The 17,837-nt window shown below is 46.5% G+C and overlaps 1 protein-coding gene across 1 annotated transcript in view; it reads right to left on the bottom strand.

Annotated features, from left to right (window-relative positions):
- Nucleotides 1-17,837, bottom strand: part of STPG4 (sperm-tail PG-rich repeat containing 4) — a 46,031-nt gene that overhangs the window by 11,362 nt on the left and 16,832 nt on the right. The window contains exons 5-7 of the mRNA XM_083174844.1: nt 17,602-17,666; nt 16,162-16,216; nt 4,850-4,954 (exon numbers count right to left, since the gene is read on the bottom strand). Coding sequence (XP_083030970.1) covers nt 4,850-4,954; nt 16,162-16,216; nt 17,602-17,666 — 225 coding nt within the window. The remainder of the gene's footprint in view (nt 1-4,849; nt 4,955-16,161; nt 16,217-17,601; nt 17,667-17,837) is intronic.

Here is a 17,837-nt window from a genome sequence, read left to right as displayed (position 1 = left end):
ACCATAGGTGTGCGCACATTGAGTCTTATGGGTGCACAGACCCCCTAATGCTGTGCCCAACCTTATGAACACCTCCCTACCAGCAATACCTTTTACCAAAAGAAGCGCCCATCAATCAATTATGTGTGTTGCATTGTTACTTGTACCAGACCATTGTCATATAACTACATATCATCCATATATGTTTTTTACTTTATTTTCATGTATTATTATACTGAGAGCCATTTTATATTGTAGCGAGTACCAATAGATGATGGTAGACATGCCGGATTGGCGCTGTTAGACACACCCAGTGGGCGGTGTTATACATGCCCAATATGTGGTGCTAGGCACACCCCTTTGACGGTGCACCCCCTAATAAAATGTGCTGTGCACGCCTATGCCCCCTACCGACTTCCCCTCAAATTGCTGCAAGCCAAATGCCAGTTCCACACCCCTTGGCGCATTGCCAGCCAGTTGGGTTCCCTTCACAGCATACATGTTCAGGAACTGCACCTCAAACCGGTCTTGGGATTCCAGGTGCAGATTTCATTTTTTTTTTTTTTAATATAGAATTCAAACCAAAAAAATATTTAAAGATAAATAAGTTTATTCCGATTGCTATATGCGGTATCTGTTTTAGTGATCTCAAAGGAGAACACCTAGCACTACAGATATAGGAGAAATATGTGATTCCCAGCTTCCTCTTAGCGATGGCTACCAAAATAAATACTAGGAGAGACCCTGTGAGGGATAACATCGATACCAAGAGAGACCCTGCAATGGCTACCAACATTGATACCAGACGATACCTTGTGATGGCTACCGCCATCGATAACAGGAAAGACCTTGCAATGGCTACCCCCATTGATACCAGGAGAGAACCTGTGATGGCTACACCATCGATACAAAGATGTCTCTTGTATCCATGATGGTTTCCACCATCGATACCAGGAGAGACCTTGCAATGGCTACCACCATCAATACCAAGAGAGAACATGTGATGGCTACCACCTGGAGAGACCTTGCAATGGCTACCACCATCAATACCAAGAGAGAACCTGTGATGGATACCACCAGGAGATACATTGGGATGGCTACCACCAGTGATACCAGGAGAGACCCTGTGATGGCTACACCATCAATACAAAGATGGCTCTTGTAGCCATGATAGTTGCTCCCATCGATACCAGATGAGACCTTGCAATGGCTACCGCCATCGAAAGAAGGAGAGGCCTTGTAATCGCTACCACCAAAAATACCAGGAGAAACCCTGCAATAGCTACCACCAAAAATACCAGGAGAAACCCTGCAATAGCTACCACCATCGATACAAGGAGAGACCTTGCGATGGCTACTACCATCAATACCAAGAGAGACCCTGCTATGGCTACCACCACTGAGACTAGGAGATACCCTGTGATGGCTACCACCACTGTGACAAGGGGATACCCTGCTATGGCTTCTACCAATGAAACCAGGAGATACCCTGCTATGGCTTCTACCATAGATGGGTACCACCATCAATACAAGGAGAGACTCTGTGATGGCTACCACCATCGATACAAGGAAACCCTGCGGTGGCTACCACCATTGATACAAGAAGAGACCCTGTGGTGGCTACCACCATTGATACAAAGAGATACCTAGCGATGGCTACCATCACTGAAACAAGGTGATACCCTGCTATGGCTTCTACCAATGAAACCAGGAGATACCCTGTGATGGCTATCACTGTCGATACAAGGAGAGACCCTGCGGTGGTTACCACCATCGGTACAAGGAGAGACCCTGCGGTGGTTACCACCATCGGTACAAGGAGAGACCCTGCGGTGGCTACCACCATCGGTACAAGGAGAGACCCTGCAGTGCTACCACCATCGATACAAGGTGGCTACCACTGTCGATAGAAGGAAAGACCCTGTGGTGGCTATCACCTTTGGAACATTGTGCAGCACATCCTACAGGCCTTGATAAGTACATCATTCCTAAATCTGGCAAAAGTGCAAAATTTTGGTGAAATTAGGTATTATGATCATATAAAAATTACAAAAGTTGGCTTGATGTGCTGTGCAATAGGAACCCAAATGGAATCTACTTTATCTACCTGTATTAACAATACCAATACATTTATTGCAAATTGACTATCGTTTTTTTATTTATTCATCCCTAAAAGTGTAGGCTAGTAAATGTTTAATATTTATTGGACTACGCTGACTATAAAAGTATACAACTTTCAATTAAAATGGTTGTTTATGAAGTTTGGAATTCCACTACGTACAACAGTAGGACTGACAAGAAAGAAATGACATCACACAAGATGTGACATCACATGGGCAAGTAAGAAAAACAGTAGAGAACAAAGCAGTTATAGAAACATGACAAAAGCTCATTGAGGACCAATCGCTGGCCTGTTCCTGGAATGGAGACGGTCAGAACTCGGGGCAGATGTAACTTGTGCAGAGAGAATTAGATTTGGGTGGGGTTTTACTTCAAAGTGAGATCTATATTGCAGTGTAAAAATAAAGCAGTCAGTATTATCCCTGCACAGAAACAAAATACCTCGCCCAAATCTCTCTGCACATTTTACATATGCCCCCCTGCAGTGCACATGGTTTTGTCCATCTAAGAAGGAATTTGCCAGAAGCAGTAAATCAGAATAAGGCCCATTGTGAGGATGTATCATTTGTTCTGTCGATGACAGGCCAAGGAAATGTATAATTTACGGTGGCTATAATGGATTTGCACCTGATAATAAAACAGCTGTCAGTATACTGTCCCACTGCAGCTAACAACCTTGCACAAAAGCCACTTAGAGTATTAGAGTAACCATGTCATCTAATGTTGGCAGGGACCAACATCTACCTATACGGTTCGTGCAACGCTACATACTGTAGATACAGTAGATCAATCAAGTGTGTAATCCGCTTGGACTTTTATTGCACTCACATTAAGCACTAAAAGCTCACATGAGTATAAAGATCAGACCAGAACAGCAATATACTATATACTTAATAAATAACATATTAGTAACACAATACTGTTGGCGCTGCAAACGAGCAGCTTTTTGCTTTGCTGGAACGGAAATGTTACCGCCGCCTTGGGTGCCTCCCTCCTGCACTGTTTGCATAAAAGCTTTAGGTTAGATTCAGTAAAGCCACTAAAATGGAAAAGAGGAGGTGTTGACAGCAAAAGCCAATCAGATTCTGGGTAATATTTTCTATAATGCATTAAATATTAGGTAGCATTTCATTGGTTGCTTCCTTTTTTGAAGTCTAGTAAGGCTACCCCCTTCTACAGCTAATTGTGCTTTAATGAACTTCACAGTTTTAGTTATTATGGCATAAATTTGTTTTGTTTTTCTTTCCAAGCTCCCGAACCTAATTCAGACGATTGCAGGGCAAATTTGTCCTCAAAGTGAGCAAAACCATGCTGCACTGCGGTTGGGGCAGATGTAACATGTGCAGAGATATTTAGATTTGGGTAGAGTCAAACTGAAATTGCAGTGAAGAAATAAAGCAGCCAGTATTTACCCTGCACAGAAATAAAATAACTCACCCAAATATAACTCTCTCTGCACATGTTACATCTGCCCCGTCTGCAGCAAATTTGTCCTGCGATCAGGTGTGAATAAGTTCTTTCCCGCTGTTACTTATAGGAGACTGCGACATCAGTTCTCTGGTTTATGGACGCATCGTGATAACCAGGGGCGGCTCCAGTGCTGAGGCTGCAGCACAGTTCAAAATTCAAATAGGGGAGCCACACCCACTACCACCAACTGCCATTCCAACCTGACTTACTGGCAGTGGGTGTTTCTACTCTATTTGAATTTTGAACTGTGTGGCAGCCCCGCCTCTGGAGCCGCCACTGTTAATAACAAAAAAGATGGTGAATTCCATTATTTATTACCAGTTTCATATATAGCGCACACATATTCCGCAGCGCTGTACAGAGAATATTTGAACATTCACATCAGTCCCTGCCCCAGTGGAGCTTACAATCTATATTCCCTACCACATGTACACGCACACACAGACATTCTAGCATACCTCCCAACTGTCACGATTACAGCGGGACAGTCCCGATTTCGGGTACTGTCCAGCTGTCCCACCCGCGGCAGGCATTGTCCCGCTGCGGGGGGTGGCAGTTGGGAGACCCCCCAATTACAGCACAGCGTCTATTCTCGTATGAAAATGAGGTTGCGGCTAATTAGCATAAGCCGCGCCCTCATTTGCATATGCACGCCCCCTTTTCGGACGCCCGCCCCCTTTTCGGGCTTATATTCTGACCACCAGATGTGCAACATTAAATTATTGGGGTCTGTGGGCCATTTAACATTGTTCCCTATGTAAAATCGGGTCAATTGGGCCATTTAGCATTGTTCCCAATGTAAATCGTGGTAATCGCGCCGGTCGCATCGCATGCGTTTTTTTGGCCGCATGCGATGCGACCGACTTGATTTACCTTTTACCATTCATTTCTATGTGAAATCGCGGGCATCGCATCAGTCGCATCGCATGCCATTATAATGGCATGCGATGTACATGCGATGCCCGCGATGGGCACCGTTCTAGGTAACAAGTACCGAAAAAAGCAGTATCTCTGCTCTGTCCCTTACACTGCATGATGTGGTGGAAGCTCTAATAATATTTTAATATATTATTACTATTGTCAACATTTGAACCAATGGCCAAGAGGAGGGTTGTTTGTGGGCAACCGTATTACCCCCCCCCTTCCTTCCCTGCATTTGCCTATGTAATACTGTAAGGCTCCTAACAAAGTAATTCAGAGAAATTCACCTGAAAATATAATGTGTTGGGATAGAATATATGTATTTTACTATGTTAAATCATTGGTTCTCTGAACTTACATTATGATACGAGCGGAACCGGGGCACATTGGATCTGAAACTTGATGAAATAGAAGGGGAGGTGGAGCTTTTTGGATTATATTCTCCTGGTCCTGGACCTTCTTTCTAGAAAACAAAAAGGATCTGGTATTATTTAACCATTTCTTGCCCTGAATAGGCTAAATATATGGTTACAGGGGTGTATTATATACAGACTTATGGCAATAAATTATTTTAAGCAACAATTATTGGGGCCATACCTTCACAATATTAAGGATCCCCTAAATGCATTGTTGGGGATCACAGTAGATAAGTCTGACCTAAGCAGGTGCCTGCCACAAAAAATATACTGTATATAACAAAATACTAAATGTGGGGCCCATGCCATCCTCCCAGTGATATTCGGGAAGCTGGGGTATGTAACGTGCACTAGAGTCTGCGCTTTTCCCTGTGCGGTGCCATTTTCCTGGAGTTGGCACTGAGAAGATGGTGCAACAGAGGAGGAAAAACCCAGTTCCAGAGCATGGTAATAATACTAGGGGGAGGGGCAGCTTACCTGGGCACCAGATGGGCCACTCTACCAAGCCTGGACCTGGGTAATTAGCACACGCTCACCATCTCCCCCAGTGGCCAGGGTTGGATTAAAGATTGTGTGGGCCCCTAGACAAGTGACTTCTGGGGGCCCATACCAAAAAAATTGTCAGTAAGATGATGATGGCCATGTTATAAAAATATAATGTGGAAGTACTCCCAGCACCACAAATATGTTAAACACCGTAGTGCTCCCATTTTGCTTTATGCCACACAGAGACCACAGATCATATTATGCCACAGTGCTCCCACTCTGTTGATGTAGCTGTGTGCGGGGGCTTGGATGACCACCCGGCCTCCTGGGCAAATACCCTGACTTTATGGACAACAATACATGTAAACACACCTTAAAGAAACAGTACATTTTAGCATCTGTAGGATGTAAGCTCTCACGAGCAGGGCCCTCTTCCCTCATGTGCCTTTTGACGGCATCTAATCCCTCGGTTTTACGCCACCCTAATACTTATATCAGTATTGTCTGCGATACAGATTATGTTTCTAAGCCATGTACTTGTCATGTACTGAACTGTACAGTAAGTCACCGTTTATGAACGCTGTAAGTGGGCGCTGCGGATCCCTTGTGGCTCCAAATCAATAAAGGATAATAACAATCTCAAAAGTCAATATGGGCATTTAGAACCCCAATGGGGTCCTCCATTTTGGGTACAATTATTATCTATTGCTGCATTACCTCTATCAATATTAACCTCATGTGTCTGTCGCACTGTAACTGGCAGCGTCAAAATGAAGGAAGGCGGATACTTTCCTGTCAGACACTGACACACGCTGTGCTAAATGCAATTACTGCTTCACATTACCCAAAGTGACATTTAGCACATGACATCATCCAGTAAATCCTCAGGAAGTGCTTTCCGGCAAATATTACGTACCGCCTGCAAATATGACTGAGGGACTGCAGCGGGAATCTCCGAACCCTGCTGGGATCCCTCCTGCACCGCCGCCAGCTGATTTCCCCATAGGTTTCTATGGGGGATGTGATGCTGCTAGATGTATCAGTATTGGGCAGCATTGCAGTGTGTCCCTGGGCTACCGCCATTCTGAGATGGCAGTAGCCCATTGTAGCCGCTGGGGCAGTGCGGTCAGCGGGGGGGTTAGCGCTAACTGCGCATCTGCAGACCTCCTGGCACCCAGCGAAGCAGATCCTTTTGGAGCCCCTCTCCCTGTGTCTGCAGGGACATGCATTTACCCATAAACTCCGCCCAGATTGCATTGCATGTGTGATCTTATAGTGAACGGGCCCTTCCGTTACAGACCAGATTCGCCTCCATTGTACGTGAGGATTTGACCGAAATGCGCACAACTCTGCTCCACAAGCGACGCAGGGCACAAAAACACATACACTGCACAATCAGCCACTGAATGAGTGACAGCGCCATTCGCCCAGGATAATATCACTGCCCAAGCGGTGCACCAACACGACGCAAAGCGCCTGCTTCTGATAAGGAACCGGTGACGCCTCCAGAGGCTGATCCTCCACACGTGCGAGGGGTCAGGGTGTCACAGTTCCCCACTCCTGGTCCCAGAAGCTGACCCCACCTCCGACATGCTTAGGAACGATTCTGGTGGGGCGGAGGGGTGCAGCGCCAGTTGGAGGTGCTGGTGGTGGGGAGGTTGGTTCTTCTATAGTGGGGGATTCAGGTTGGCTCACAGCACATTTGGTTTGCTAATGGACAAAACCATGCTGTACTGAAGATGGGGCAGATGTAACATGTGCAGAGAGAATTCGATTTGGGTGAGTTATTTTGTTTCTGTGCAGGGTAAATACTGGCTGCTTTATTTTTACACTGCAATATAGATCAGTTTGAAGTACAAACCCCACCCAAATCTCTATCTCTCTCTCTGCACAAGTTACATCTGCCCCACCTGCAGTGCGCATGCTTTTATCCATTAGCAAACCGAATGTGCTGTGTGAGCCAAACCTGAATGACCCCCATAGTGCCAAAATTGGGTAAAACAAACTGTAATACTACTATAAGTACCACCAAGATCAATGTGCCCAGTATATCCCGGCTTTATTGTATGGCTTAGCGTTATTTTGGTGGTCTTACCCCAGCTTTCCAGGCCCATTTAGGGTTGTGCTTATATATAATTAAATGAGTTATTCTGCCTTTATATTGTTCCAGTGAACTCCAAAGGAATTCCGGAATGTGTATAAGGAAAAACCTCGCCAGTTACTGCGGAGTATACACTGAGACATGTTCCCGTGGCAGAGAGCCAGCCGTGCTTCCCCGCAGTTCGTTATAGTTTTAACTAATTAACACCCAGCAATGTATCCACTAAGCAGAGGCTTAACTACTGTAAATAATAGGTTACGTGACTCTCCGTACGGCACTTCTCTCAGCATCGCGGGTACGGACGGTGTAATGGTTACATTACCGCCTCACAGCACTGAGGTTATGGGTTCTATCCCCACCATGTGTTATATATACGGGGCAGTACGGATGGTGTAATGGTTAGCATTACTGCCTCACAGCACTGAGGTCATGGGTTCTATCTCCACCATGTGTTATATATACGGGGCAGTACGGACGGTGTAATGGTTAGCATTACTGCCTCACAGCGCTGAGGTCATGTGTTCTATTCCCACCATGTGTTATATATACGGGGCAGTACGGATGGTGTAATGGTTACATTACCGCCTCACAGCACTGAGGTTATGGGTTCTATCCCCACCATGTGTTATATATACGGGGCAGTACGGATGGTGTAATGGTTAGCATTACTGCCTCACAGCGCTGACGTCATGGGTTCTATCCCCACCATGTGTTACATATACGGGGCAGTACGGACGGTGTAATGGTTACATTACTGCCTCACAGCACTGAGGTCATGGGTTCTATCCCCACCATGTGTTATATATACAGGGCTGTACGGACAGTGTAATGGTTATATTACTGCCTCACAGCGCTGAGGTCATGGGTTCTATCCCACCATGTGTTATATATACTGGGCAGTAGGGACGGTGTAATGGTTACATTACTGCCTCACAGCGCTGAGGTCATGGGTTCTATCCCCACCATGTGTTATATATACGGCTCAGTACGGATGGTGTAATGGTTAGCATTATCGCCTCACAGTACTGAGGTCATGGGTTCTATCCCCACCATGTGTTATATATACAGGCAGTACGGACGGTGTAATGGTTAGCATTGCTGCCTGACAGCGCTGAGGTCATGGGTTCTATCCCCACCATGTGTTATATATACAGGGCAGTACGGATGGGGTAATGGTTAGCATTACTGCCTCACAGCGCTGAGGTCATGGGTTCTATCCCCACCATGTGTTATATATATATGGGGCAGTACGGATGGTGCAATGGTTACATTACTGCCTCACAGCGCTGAGGTCATGGGTTCTATCCCCACCATGTGTTATATATACGGGGCAGTACGGACGATGTAATGGTTACATTACTGCCTCACAGCACTGAGGTCATGGGTTCTATCCCCACCATGTGTTATATATACGGGGCAGTACAGATGGTGTAATGGTTATATTACTGCCTCACAGCGCTGAGGTCATGGGTTCTATCCCCACCATGTGTTATATATACGGGGCAGTACGGATGGTGTAATGGTTACATTACTGCCTCACAGCACTGAGGTTATGGGTTCTATTCCCACCATGTGTTATATATACGGGGCAGTACGGATGGTGTAATGGTTAGCATTACTGCCTCACAGCACTGAGGTCATGGGTTCTATCCCCACCATGTGTTATATATACGGGGCAGTACGGATGGTGTAATGGTTAGCATTACTGCCTCACAGTGCTGAGGTTATGGGTTCTATCCCCACCATGTGTTATATATATATACGGGGCAGTACGGACGGTGTAATGGTTACATTACTGCCTCACAGCGCTGAGGTCATGGGTTCTATCCCCACCATGTGTTATATATACGGGGCAGTACGGACGGTGTAATGGTTAGCATTACTGCCTCACAGCACTGAGGTCATGTTACTATCCCCACCATGTGTTATATATACAGGGCAGTACGGACGGTGTAATGGTTACATTACTACATCACAGCACTGAGGTCAAGGGTTCTATTCCCACCATGTGTTATATATACGGGGCAGCACAGATGGTGTAATGGTTAGTATTACTGCCTCACAGCACTGAGGTCATGGGTTCTATCCCCACCATGTGTTATATATACGGGGCAGTACGGATGGTGTAATGGTTACATTACTGCCTCACAGCACTGAGGTCATGGGTTCCATTCCCACCATGTGTTATATATACGGGGCAGCACGGACGGTGTAATGGTTACATTACTGCCTCACAGCGCTGAGGTCATGGGTTCTATCCCCACCATGTGTTATATATACGGGGCAGTACGGATGGTGTAATGGTTACATTACTGCCTCACAGCACTGAGGTCATGGGTTCTATCCCACCATGTGTTATATATACGGGGCAGTACGGATGGTGTAATGGTTACATTACTGCCTCACAGCGCTGAGGTTATGGGTTCTATCCCCACCATGTGTTATATATACAGGGCAGTACGGACGGTGTAATGGTTACATTACTACATCACAGCGCTGAGGTCATGGGTTCTATTCCCACCATGTGTTATATATACGGGGCAGCACGGATGGTGTAATGGTTAGCATTACTTCCTCACAGCGCTGAGGTCATGGGTTTGATTCCCACCATGGCTCTGTGCGGAGTTTGTATATTCTCCCTGTGCTTGCGTGGGTTTCCTCTAGATACTCTTGTTTTCTCCCACAATCCAAAAATACACTGGTAAGCTAATTGGATTCCAACAAATTAACCCTAGAATGTCTGTGTGTGCGTGTGGTAGGGAATATAGATTGTAAGCTCCACTGGGGCAGGGACTGATGGGAATGTTCAAATATTCTCTGTAAAGCGCTTTGGAATATGTGTGCGCTACATAAGAAACTGTTTATAAATAGTAATCACTCCAATGACAGCCCTGAACACAATGGGGCTGATTCTTGGTCGGCATCCATGACTGAGTCTTTGCAGCTCGTGCATCACTCTCCGTGTGTCCAAATGTGCAGGGCATGAGACCAGGGGCTTTTTTTTATTTATATGCAAATTTTATTATTTTCTTGAAAGACATTTACAGTACAAAAGTTTAAATTCCAGTATAATTTCGTTTCGTATACAGACATATACAATAGACAAAACACAATTGAATCCTTATCTATACATTTATCCCCTTCTATATTTATTTTCCCTTTTCTATTTCCTTACTTTCCTATTCTAAAAGATTGGTTCCCCATTCGGGGATTCCTCTCTATACCAAGATGTTTCTACCAGGGAGTTCCTCAATGCTCCTTTTAATGGCGCTGATAGCGTTCCAATATATGGTAACCATATCTCCATGAAATTTTTTGTCATTTTTTCTTTTTGTAATGTTGAATCTGCCCAGTCCATAAGAAACAGATGCACTATTCTGGGCTGTACAAGAGATATAGGCGGTGGTCTACTATTAATCCACTCGGTCAATATAGTTTTTTTCGTGGCCGCTGCTAATTTTATAAATAATTTTCTAGTTGGTATGGCATATTCTTTTTGTTCCTGGGGTGTATATACTCCCCAAAATGCCCATTTTTTAGTTATTGTAAAATCTATTTGTAAGACCTGCTTTATATACTCCTGTACAGCCAACCAGAGAGTTGAGACCAGGGGCTTTTAAGAGAGGAAAAGACCTGTGAGCAGCCTCCAATGTGGCCCCCTCCTATCTGACTCTGGCGTTAAGAGACATCGCCACAGGGGGGGGGGGGTTGTAGGGCACCTGACCTGGTTGGGCGGACAGCGCCGGCAACTTATCTCTGGCTGCTGTACAGTGATTGGAGGCAGTGGGGGCAGTGGGCCTAAACAAAAATGGCCGTTGGAGGAGTGCTGCTGTGCGTGCCCAGCTGCTCCTCTTCCCATAGCCCTATGTGGACTCCACCAGGCTCACTGACTCCCTGCAGCCAGGCTTTAATAGGGGTAATTCAGACCTGATTGCCGGGCTGCTAATCCTCGGAGCCCAGCGATCATTTAGCCACCACCCTGCCAAAGTTCAAATCCCGCCCCTGTGCAAAGCTGCGATGGCGTTGAGAAAATGCGCACATCCATTCGGAATCACTCATCATCGAATGGTTGAAAATGACTTGTGTGTAGCACCAAGTACACTGCACACTATCACTGAGAAACACAGGATAAAAGGCTTCGTTATTTCATCATTTTCATTTCTAAGCCTTTTACTTTCCAAGAGTGTTCTCCATGCGGCAGAACATCCAGCGACAGGGGTGCGTGGATGGGGGAATTGGGGTGTGATAGATAATCATCCTCAATCATATGTTATCAGATTTAGAGAAATGTTGGGTCTGATGAGACGAGCTAAGTACAACGCGTCTTCCTCTTCCAAAATAATAAGATCACAAAAAGCGTACAATTCATTCCAAGCGCGTTACCTCGGGGAACACAGACATTTCTGTTGCTAACAAAGGTGGAATGAATTGGAAGAAGAACAATCCTGCGGAAATGATCTGTGTCCCTACCTGAGTACGGAACAGAGCGACATGAAGGGAACGCGGATATGGAAGATTGTGCCCCACAAATATTAGGAGCAGATATTTATAATGATATGTTGGGGGGGTTATGAGTCACGGAGTGTAATCAGTGAGTTTGGAGCTAAATTGAATGCACCCCTTCGTTATAATGAGAAACAAGCCTATTGTATAACCCCCCATGGGCCTGATTCTGTACCACTTGGAAGGAGTTGAATTCGCAGAGGCGTTGAACGTACAGTGTGTTATGGACGTTCCTATGAATACGCTGAGTGCTCCCCTGGGAATGCAGACGGGCCGATGCCTGCTCGGGGTGTGTGTAAGACTTCACACGACGTCCGTATCCGCCCCATGTTCGTCGGTTTGTGGAGGAAATAAAATTAAGTTCCAAGACTGCACTGAACCGGTAGATTTCTCCGGAAGCGGTACATCTGTCAGAATGAAGTTAGGTCTACAGTCATTAGGTCGACCCCACTAGGTCGACTGGCAGGAAGGTCGACCTGACTTAAGGTCGACATGGGCCAAGGTCGACATGACTTAAGGTCGAATTTGCATAAAGGTCGACATGAGGAAGGTCGTCTGGTCATAAGGTCGACATGGGTTTTTCACTGTTTTTTGATCCGAATGTCGACACAGTCGACATGGACACAGTTGGCAATGAGAATCAGACCCTCGCATCGCTCGCTTCGCTCGCAATGCTTCGGGCACGGTGCCTCGCTGCGCTCGGCACACTATTTTATTCTCCCACCACGCCCTAGTGGATGGTAGGGCATGAAATACCGCCTGTCGGCACATGTCGGCTCAAAAAACAGTGAAAAACCCATGTCGACCTTATGACCAGTCGACCTTCCTCATGTCGACCTTTATGCAAATTCGACCTTAAGTCATGTCGACCTTGGCCCATGTCGACCTTAAGTCAGGTCGACCTTCCTGCCAGTCGACCTAGTGGGGTCGACCTAATGACTGTAGACCTAAGTTCATTCTGACAGATGACCGCTTCCCATTTCTCCTGCTACCGGCTGCATGCAAGGGGATGTTTTTATTGAGCACATCCCCTTGCATGATACTGAAGGGGGGGGGGGGGGGCAGGCGTTCTGCAAGGCAGCAAGCAGCGTTTCAGCACTCGGTAAGCAGCGAATTTTCCTGCTTAACGAGGAAACCTGAATTAGATCCAGTTACCAGTGGCCGATCTACAGTGTTTAGGAAGAAAATCTACCCCAGTGGGTCGACAGGGTCAAAAGCTCAACTTGTACAAGTTTGACGTACGGCTTTCCCTGAACAGGCCGGAGGTCAGTCTGATTTTCAGGAGCCTCCCAGCCACTCGAGGGCAGGCAAGTATGAGATTTGCACCAAATGAGAACTTGCAATTGATCATTCCTATTAAAGCGCTATTTTTGCTAAGTAAGGAGATTTACCGCAAGGGCAACATCCAGTATAAATCCCCTTTAAATATATAATACTGTAACTGTAGCACTCGCCACAAATGACTAGTTGGTGATTTCCAAAAAGAGATGAGTGAGATAAACTGCTGGTAATAGGGATATTAAGATCTAATCTCTCTACATGACATGTTGTAGAGAAGGGGAGCCATGGATACACAACCACGGCTGTTCCAGGAGGACGTAACCGAAACCGTGTAAGGCAAACAAATCTAAGATTTCAATGCATTATTCACTTAAATCTCTCAGTGTAGAGAACATGGATGGAACGGACAGTGCACCCGTGTGCTGGGCAGGAGATGGCACTGTTGCAGGTGCGGAATGGATGGGTGGTTTACAAATGTGTGTGTGGGGGTTTGAGGAACGGAAACAGTTGATTAATTGTAAAACCGCCCTGTTTTAAACAAATAAACAAGCAACCAATCAGAATCTACTTATTTATTTAGCACCTTCTAAAATATAATAGATTGTATCTGATTGGTTGCCCATAGCAACATCCCATGTGAACTAGAAGTCCCGTCATTGTAAATTTCCCCCAATAACTTTAGGGCCTCCTTATCAAATTATATTTGTGGGATTTCCCCTGAATACAAAAACACCCCATATGTACCATGGAAAGACAGGTATCTCTTTATAAGCCAGGTTGGAACACCTGAACTGTTAAGGGTACTTGAGGACCGAGGTTGGGAACCACTGACCTAGGCAAAAGTCTTCCTGCATGGTGAATTATAATCCAACAGGTAATTCATACTTACATACATACATGAGATGTCCGGAGAGGGGAAGCAGGTGGATGCAAGAGGAGCGAGGAAGCACTGGCGTAACTATAGCACTGCAGCCCCCGCCACGGAGCGGGGGGGGGGGGGGGGGCGCTGTGCATATGGGGGCGCCGGGGGCTGCGGTGCTATAGTTACACCTCCCCCCAATCCCCCGCAGGCTTACCTATTTCGCTGGTCCCGGCGGCTCCGTTCTTCTGCTGAGGACCACCACAAAATGGCCGCCCCCATATAGCACACAGTTCTCTGAAACTGCTGTATGGGGGCGGGCATTTTGTGGTGGTCCTCAGCAGAAGAACGGAGCCGCCGGGACCAGCGCGAAAGGTAAGGCTGCGGGGGATTGGGGGGGAGGTGTAACTATAGCACCGCAGCCCCGGGGCCCCCATGTGCACAGCGCCCCCCCCCCCCCCCCCCGCGGTGGCGGGGGCTGCGGTGCTATAGTTACGCCAGTGCTTCCTCGCTCCTCTTGCATCCACCTGCTTCCCCTCTCCGGACATCTCCTGTATGTATGTAAGTATGAATTACCTGTTGGATTATAATTGGGGGGGTTTGAATGGGCGGCGGGGGGCGCCCCCCCTAACGGTGGGGGGCGCCCAAAACGTAGCTACGCCGCTGCGAGGAAGGGGGGGTAATCGCATTACTAGGCCTGGACTCTTTTGGGAAAGATACCACAATTGGGCGATATATGCATAGGGGTGGTGCTCACATTCCGCAATTAGCATAGAACCTCATTGTTGGGCTCCGCCCCTTTCGCAAGACTCTTTGTATTCTATGGAAGGAACTCACTTTTTCGCACAGTTCGGCAGGCGCCCGCTCTAGAAGCCTTCAAAAACACTCAAGACGTTCCTGTTTACTCAAGCATTCCTGTAATTGCCTTAAGTATCTCCACGCTCTCTGTAGTTTATGAAAAGCTTGTCTGTACTTCACTGTTCCTATACTGTATTACGTTCATACATTCTGTTAAGCGCCTTGAGTCCTATGGGTGAAAGAGGGCTATATAAACCAAATTATTATAATTTTTTTTTTATCCCCAGGGCAGCCGAGAGGAATGGCCCTGATAAACTTTTGGGGGCGTGGCCTAAATGTGGGAGCTGTGAGCACCTCCCACACTTAGGCCACGCCCCCATATTTAAAAGAGGAGGGTGAAAGAAAACTCTAAAAACTGGAATCTCAGCAGTAGCACACACCTACAGCAATCAAATCAGGAGAGTAGGCAAGTGTGAATTTATTGCCATTTTACCTGCATCATTGCCTACCACATTGTAATCTCAGCACACAGGGTGTTGCTATATGGGGATGCGGTCATTTGGTCTACTGCATTATGGTCGACAGTCATTAGGTCGAATCCATTAGGTCGACATGCTAAAAGGTCGACATGACTCTAGGTCGACATGGGAAAAGGTCGACATGATTCTAGTTCGAAAGGTCATTAGTTCGACAGGTCATTAGTTCGACAAGGTCATTAGTTCGACATTGTCTATGTCGACATTCACAAGGTCGACATGGAGTTTTTCACTGTTTTTTGAGCCAACATGTGCCGACAGGCGGTATTTCATGCCCTACCATCCACTAGGGCGTGGTGGGAGAATAAAATAGTGTGCCGAGCGTAGCGAGGCACCGTGCCCGACGCATCGCGAGCACAGCGAGCGATGCGAGGGGATGCAGTGCACTTTAAACTGTGTCCATGTCGACTGTGTTGACATTCAGGTAAAAAAAACAGTGGAAAAACCCCATGTCGACCTTGTGAATGTCGACATAGACAATGTCGAACTAATGACCTTGTCGAACTAATGACCTGTCGAACTAATGACCTTTCGACCTAGAATCATGTCGACCTTTTCCCATGTCGACCTAGAGTCATGTCGACCTTTTAGCATGTCGACCTAATGGATTCGACCTAATGACTTTCGACCATAATGCAATAGACCAAATGATCCCAACCCGCTATATGTGCTGCCTGTTAGGATACTTACAGGGATAAAGTACGCCGTTGGGAACCTCTGCACTGCGGACCGGAACATTACATGCCTGCAGGAGGAAGCACAACCCCTACAGTAGGGATGTTAGTAGTACACACAGGTGCACAGCAATGCAGGACAACAGACAATAGCGAGATACTGATAATAAGGATTCACAAGCGTAAGCTCACCGGCCTATTCATTTGTTTCCGCTGAATACGCTTGTTTCTGGCAATAATATGTGCTACACCTGTTTGGCATTCTGGGCTAGTTGTCACTGTTATGGTGACAAATAACACGTTTAACCATCAAGTTGTTTTGGGACAGAACACACAAAGAGCTGTTTGCATTTGTGTTACAGCTGCTCCTAAAGCTGCTATTCAGGGGCAGATATTTATATTGCAGACTCCTAGATGACGACTCTCACTCTGCTTGTCGTGTGATTCTAGATTCCATTTTCCAGAATGCACTTGAATATAGCCAGGAGGGGTAGCCAAGACGGCACAGCCGGGGGTAAGGGGATGGCTCAACAACAGGTGGGCAGTGCGGGGGGGGGGGGGTCGTGCTGCCATGGCATCATTGAGGCTCCTGCCCCCGCTATACATTGGTAAGAACATTGAAATTGTAAAGCGGTGGGGGGTGTGACCGTGACTCCGCAATTCAGCGCATATCGCGTCATTGGAAACCCGGACCGACCACATTGCTTGGGAAGTGAGTGGCGCCATGCAGATGGTGAGCAGCTGTGGGAGACTTGAATGCTGTGACTGGTGGTACTAAGGCCAGGGGTGGCCAAACCAGTCCTTGAGATCTATCAAAAGTTCATGTTTTCCAGGCCACCCATGGATCTGTGTAATGTGTCGGTTAGGAATGAATGAAAATGTGACAGTTAGTAATGACTGCAGTTGTGCAACAGCTATTGAGTCTGGGAAATGTGACAGTTAGTAATGACTGCAGTTGTGCAACAGCTATTGAGTCTGGGAAATGTGACAGTTAGTAATGACTACACCTTTGCACCAGCTAGAGAGTCTGGGAAATGTGACAGTTACTAATAACTTTACCTGTGCACCAACTAGGTGGTCTGGGAATGTAACAGTTAGTAATGACTGCACCTGTGCACCAGCTAGGTGGTCTGGGAAATGTGACAGTTAGTAATGACTGTACCTGTGCATCAGCTAGGTGGTCTGGGAAATGGGGAAGTTAGTAATGACTGCACCTGTGCACCAGCTAGGTGGTCTGGGAAATGTGACAGTTAGTAATGACTGCACCTGTGCACCAGCTAGGTGGTCTGGAAACTTGAACTGTTGGTAGATAGTGAGGACCGTTTTGGCCACCCCTGTACTATAGTAACCAGCTGAACACATTTGGAATAATTGGAACATACTGTAGCGGACAACTGATTTCCTCATGAATTGGGTCATATGGTTTCTGTCAAAATTACTGAGATCTCAAACTTACTTGCACGGGTGATCATCTACTGGTGGCGTCATGAGGTTATACTGTCCAGGATCAAGGTTTATGTCCTGCAAATGGTAGAGTGTTAGAACCACAGATATCACAGGCAATGACAAGCAATGCGGGGCCTACAGACGGCTATCAATAAGCTACACTACACACCCTACACCATTGTTTCAGCTGAACAAAGGTGGTGGTTGGTAAAAGATGGATAGTGTAAAATAATCCAAAAAGGAGAT

Source organism: Crinia signifera, chromosome 3 (genome assembly GCF_055691185.1).
Source record: "Crinia signifera chromosome 3, ASM5569118v1, whole genome shotgun sequence".
Taxonomy (NCBI): domain Eukaryota; kingdom Metazoa; phylum Chordata; class Amphibia; order Anura; family Myobatrachidae; genus Crinia; species Crinia signifera.
The sequence above is the reverse complement of the archived record's forward strand: the minus strand, read 5'-3'. Positions and strand labels throughout refer to the sequence as shown.